Here is a 6,000-nt window from a genome sequence, read left to right as displayed (position 1 = left end):
CGGGTAACCAAGCAAAGCGCTTCGCTTAGTTACCCGATGTTTACCTTGGTACCAGCGTCTGCAGTTGTCAGATGCTGGCTTCCAGTCTATCACGTTCAGTTCCCCTCACTCCCGATCACATGACTACATTGCCCGCCCATAAACTTCAAGTGGCAGGATCCTGCAAAATAACACTAGCGTTTGCATGCGTTTTTCTTTGTAAAAACAGGATCCACTTTTACAGCAAAAAAAGTTCATGACGCATGTTAAAAAAACGTAGTGTGAAAGCAGCCTAACACTGGTGGGCTGCTTCATGCAATGTAGGGGGCCATTAAATAAGGGTGCCTTCCCATACATTTATAAGTTTCATTAACATGTATAGTTTTTATTAAGTGCAGGGTCACCGTGTTAGTGAATGGAGTAATCTTTTTCTTTAATGCCCACCAGTGAAAAATAAATTGACATTTCCATGAAGGACTTTGAAATCTTACAGGGGTTTTTTTTGGCATATTCCGACCATTGTTACAACTGTGGGCTCCATATTGTTGAAAAGGATCACTAAGGCGATGTTCACAATCTGCATCGTTGCCTCCTTTTTTTTTTTTTTTTTTTTTTTTTTTTCTTCAGCTTTTAAGGTGCAGATTACATATGTGCCAAGTTTAATAAAAAGTTAGTTTTATTCACCAGAACCACTTCAAGAATCGTGATTTATTTTGCAGTGTTTATTTCACTTTCTAATTGCTTTTTGTGGGTGAAAATCTGCTATAATTGACATGCTGCAGTTTTAAAAACTCTGTAGTTCTCATATGTATTCAGGGAGGCGTGTGAGATCTCTGAACTCCTGCCGATTTTGTTGCTGCTATAAGAGCAGCTTTGTAATTTGCATGAAACCAAACCACAAAGTGCTGCGTGTGAACGTGGCCTTACAAGGATCAGCCCCTGCACTGAGAGATGCGGTAGATCGCATGATTTGGAGACCATACTAACGGGCAAGCTCTGAACAGTGAGTTCTGCTCCATAAATGACACCGCGCATTAGAAATGATGGTACTTTTCTACTGCAGGTATTTTACTCTCTTCTTTTTGTTCCCTTAGTTATATGAACTTAAAGAAAAATACTATGCGATTGAGATAGATCCAGAACTTACCATCAAAGAGAAATACCCCTACATGATTGAATGGTAAGTTACGCCCGCACCCCAGACCATCTGCCAGTTATTCTGCATCACCTATAGACATAAGGCATGGCATTCACACAGCCATCTTACAAACAAGCTGCGATACACAAAGAAAGAAAAGCGTGACAAGTGGAAGGGGTTAAAACCTGTTTATTGTAGAAGACACTCAGAATCCAGTTTTCAAAGGATATTCCATTATTTTACAATTGCTGACAAACGTGCGCTTTGCTCGTTGCTGAGAATTAATTGTTCTTTGCAGCACATTGTGTGTAAATGGGACGTGCTGCCGAGGACAATGACAGTCTATGTGCACAGAAAGATCTGTTACCGATCGTTCTGTGCGCATCAGAAGCGTGGTTCCCCGGTGTAATTGACTGTTGATCGGCAACACAGTCATTTTCGGCCACATATAGTCCAGTGTAAGTGTAAGCCCAGCTTTAGGTGGCATGAACAGGCTGATCTTATTTTTCTGTTATAGGTACACAAAGTCACATACACTATTAATTGAACAGCGTCTTCAACGAGACAGACTGGAAGAAGTTATAAGGGACTCTGACATCATGCTCAAGTGAGTATCGTACTGTGTGAACCGTAAGTGGCAGCCTCGGCTCACCCTTTTCAAAGTGATGCTGCATGTGTCTGTATTAAATGTCCAGCTTCACAGGACACACAGGTCCCGATTCATGAAGACTGACATTGGCACTTTGGTCTGACCAGTGCTATGGAGTAAAGTGCCCCAAAGTAAGAGGAATGCGCCTCTCAAATCAACGCGGCTCCTTTTTCAGCAACATAAAGTGTACTCCAGTTAGTGACTGGAGTAGAATTCTGTGATCATTTACACCACGTTTTTGGCGTAAATTATTCTGAATTTGGTTGGCCGATATCCCCTCCCCACAAGGCCCCATCCACTTATAAAGAAGCTGATGCAGCTGGCCAGGACTGGCATAAAAATGGCAAAAGTTGCAAATATTGTGGACAACGGAGTTGTGCAAAATTTTGACAGATTTAAAGGGGAATTCCTATCTCCAAGATCTATGTAGTAGGTGTAGTAGTAATAATAATAATAATACATCTAATACAGCACAAATACCCCCCAATTAGAAATGTAGTATAGTTCTCCTGATAGAGCCATGTCTCTTACCTCATGTGCAGGCAGCCATTGCAGCTTGGGTATCCATGATCACGAGCAGCTAACTCACTATGAGTGGATGTAACCATGCTAAGCTGCAATGCCCTGCACATGAGGTAATAGACATGGCTTTATCAGAAGAACTATACTACGTTACTAATTGAAGATATGTGCTATTATTATTATTATTTATTATTATTATTATTATTATTATTATTATTATTATTATTATTATTATTATTATTAATATAATAATATAACATATAATGTTATTACACCTACTACATATTGGGATAGGATCTTGGAGATGGGAATACCTCTTTTTAAGGCAATTTCCAAAACCACTTAATGATTTTGCTTATTGCTGATTTCTAACCTGTCTGCTGTCTAAAAAGTCACTTTTCATAGGAAATCTGTCATGTAAAAAAAAAAAAAAAACTGCTCCAGCTGTTCCTCCATGACTGAAAGCTGGAGGCTGACAGGAGGACTAAAGTCAATTTCCTGCCGGCAGTGCAGCTCTCATTGCGGCGGCCGGGCAGTTATAGAACACTATTAACCTACATATTAACCCTACACCTGCATGTTTATAGCGTGGTTTTTGACATGACTGGCTCCCTTTAATGCTTGGCCACACGACAACTTTAGCACCTTGTCGCTGTTGCATTTTTTTTCCCCACTTGTCACAGGTACAGCAGCGTGCAAGGATTCTACCTGACCCCATTCTACACTGTATTGTGCTCAAGCCCTAATGGTACTGACTTTCTCACTGCACTGCCAGTTTCCTCCACTATCAGGCTCCCTGTCTTTCAATACACTATCCTAGAGTCCCTGATTTATCATTGATTTTTATTTTTCATTTTGATGTCACACATTGTGTGATTGCATTTTTTTTCTTGTACCTATTCTTGGATCTAAATGCCGCACTCTTTGTGCAATGTTCCTAGTACCCACGAGAGGGTAAACTTTGTCAGTTTCTTTTTTTTCTGCGTAGTAAAGTTCACCGTGCACCTGTTTAATGCTATTTGAAAGGATTGTATAATATTTTACTCTAAAAAGGCGCAAAGGAAAAATGAGCATAATATAACTTCTGCCCAAACTTTATGCGCCATTTTATTAACTTGGCTTTTTAAGTTCACCAGCAGAAAAAAAAACACAGAAAAATGGATGACTTAACCCCTGTCTCCCCAATTGACATATCGGGGCGAAATTTCTGGAATAACAATTTTTTTTTCAATGTAATAGTTTGATGTGAATTCTTCCTCATGTAAATGTATGTTTGGCAGGGAAGGATACGAGACCTTCTTCGATAAGCTGAATGAACACACGATTCCCGTATTCATCTTCTCAGCGGGGCTTGGCGATGTCCTGGAAGAAGCTATACGCCAGTCTGGTGTATACTACCCTAATGTCAAAGTCATCTCCAACTTCATGGATTTTGATGAAAATGTATGTTTTGTGTTTTGGATACTAATGCTACAGGGAGAAGTATGGTTGTAGCGGTTCAGGAGATAAAATCCACTATTAGACTTATTGTCATAGTTCTCCAAATTAGAGTATTGCTTTATATTATCAATATAGTCTGTGGTAGTAAAATGAAGTTATTAATGTGAGTGGCCACAGCTTTCCCAGCAACACGCTGCTAATTTTTGTCTGCACACTGAAATCGGTCATCCTGGATTACACCAAGTCCTCAATCTCTGCTGCCAACACACGGGAGTGCTAGCTAAAGATGGTTTCATTACTAAACAAATTGTCCAGTAAAGAAAAAAGAATCCCTATGTGATTAAAATAGAAAATGTATATAATGTCCTACATTCTGAAAGCTATCCCTATCCATAGATCCGAGCGGTGTACCAGTACCACTTTTACTGACCACCGCAGAGAGCTTTTGTGTAGGCTCTTCATCAGGCCAAGCTGAGTAGCATATTTAAATAGAGAAGCCAGCCCCCTTCTTTGTTGTCTGCCAGCCATTGCGGTCTGTCTTACATTTTCTTAGCTTTTAAAATCACACAGACCTCTTTACATATACAGTATATCACAAAAGTGAGTACACCCAATCACATTTTTGTAAATATTTTTATATTTTTTCATGGGACTACACTGAAGATCTGACACTTTGATACAATGTAAAGTAGTCAGTTCACAGCTAGTATAACAGTGTAAATACAGTGTGCCTTCTAAATAACTCAACACACAGCCATTAATGTCTAAACCGCTGGCAGCAAAAGTGAGTACACCCCTAAGTGAAATTGGCCATTTTCCCTCCCTGGTGTCATGTGTCTCATTAGTGTTACAATGTCTCAGGTGTGAGTGAGGAGCAGGTGTGTTAAATTTAGTATTAGGCTGTGTGCGCACGTGTGCTTTTTTTCATGCTTTTACGCTGCATTCTGCTCCACAGCGTAAAAGCATTCATCCTGCGTCCCCAGCACACTCGATGATGATTATGCAAATTCCATCCTCACGTTGCGTTTTAGAATGCAGCGTTTCGGCGGCTGAAATATTTTGCCAAAACGCTGCGTTCTAAAAAGCAACAGGTCACTACTTTTGTGCGTTCCAGATGCTTTTCCCACTCTGTCTATGGCAGAGCACGCATGAATTCCGCATGCACAATGCTTTCAAAATGCACATGCAATGACTTAAACGCTGCGGAATACAATGCAGACGTGCGCACATATCCTTATTATTCACACACTTTCATATTGGTCATTGGAAGTTCAACATGGCTCCTCATGGCAAAGAATTCCCTGAGGATCTAAAAAAAAAATTGTTGCTCTTCATAAAGATGGCCTAGGCTATAAGAAGATTGGCAACACCCTGAGACTGAGCTGCAGCACAGTGGCCAAGACCATACAGCGGTTTAACAAGACAGGTTCCACTGAGAACAGGACTCACCATGGTCAACCACAGAAGTTGAGTGCATGCGCTCAGCGTCCTATTCAGAGGTTGTCTTTCCAAAATAGATATGATTGCTGCAGCGTTTAAAGCTGTGGGGGGGTCAGCCTGTCAGTGCTCAGACCATTTGCTGCACACTGCAGCAAATTGCTTTGTATGGCTATTGTCCCATAAAAAAGCCTTTTCTAAATATGATGCACAAGAAAGCCCACAAACAGTTTGCTGAAGACAAGCAATTAACTGGAACCATGTCCTGTGGTCTCATGAGACCAAGATTAACTTATTTGGTTCATATGATGCTTAGTGTGGGCTGGCGGCAACCAGGTGAGGAGTACAAAGGCAAATGTGTCTTGTCTACTGTCAAGCATGGTGGTAAGACTGTCATGGATTGGTGCTGCATAAGTGTTGCCGGCTATAGGAAGCTACAGTTCATTGAGAGAACCATGACAGGCAACATATACACTGACATACTGTTGTGACCATGATTTCTTCCCTTCGGAAACTGGGCCTCAGACCCAAAACACACCTCCAAGATGATCAATGCCTTGTTAAAGAAACTGAAGGTAAAGGTGCTGGACTAGCCAATCATGTCTCCAGACCTAAACCCTGTTGAGTATTTGTGGGGCATCCTCAAATTGAAGGTGGAGAAGGTCTGTAACATCCACCATCTCCATGATGTTATCATGAAGGATGGAAGAGGATTCCACGATCTCCTGTGAAGCGCTAGTGAACTCCAGGCCCAATAGAGTTTAATGCAGTACTTGAAAATAATGGTGGCCACACAAAATATTGACACTTTGGGCACAATTTGGCCATTTTCACT

General features: G+C 40.9%; 1 protein-coding gene across 1 annotated transcript in view; it reads left to right on the top strand.

Moving 5' to 3' along the window:
* Positions 1-6,000, top strand: part of NT5C3A (5'-nucleotidase, cytosolic IIIA) — a 39,006-nt gene that overhangs the window by 27,586 nt on the left and 5,420 nt on the right. Inside the window, exons 2-4 of the mRNA XM_075316126.1 lie at positions 1,074-1,159; positions 1,635-1,724; positions 3,569-3,731. Coding sequence (XP_075172241.1) covers positions 1,074-1,159; positions 1,635-1,724; positions 3,569-3,731 — 339 coding nt within the window. The remainder of the gene's footprint in view (positions 1-1,073; positions 1,160-1,634; positions 1,725-3,568; positions 3,732-6,000) is intronic.

This window comes from Anomaloglossus baeobatrachus, chromosome 6 (genome assembly GCF_048569485.1).
Source record: "Anomaloglossus baeobatrachus isolate aAnoBae1 chromosome 6, aAnoBae1.hap1, whole genome shotgun sequence".
NCBI classification, from domain to species: domain Eukaryota; kingdom Metazoa; phylum Chordata; class Amphibia; order Anura; family Aromobatidae; genus Anomaloglossus; species Anomaloglossus baeobatrachus.
The sequence above is the reverse complement of the archived record's forward strand: the minus strand, read 5'-3'. Positions and strand labels throughout refer to the sequence as shown.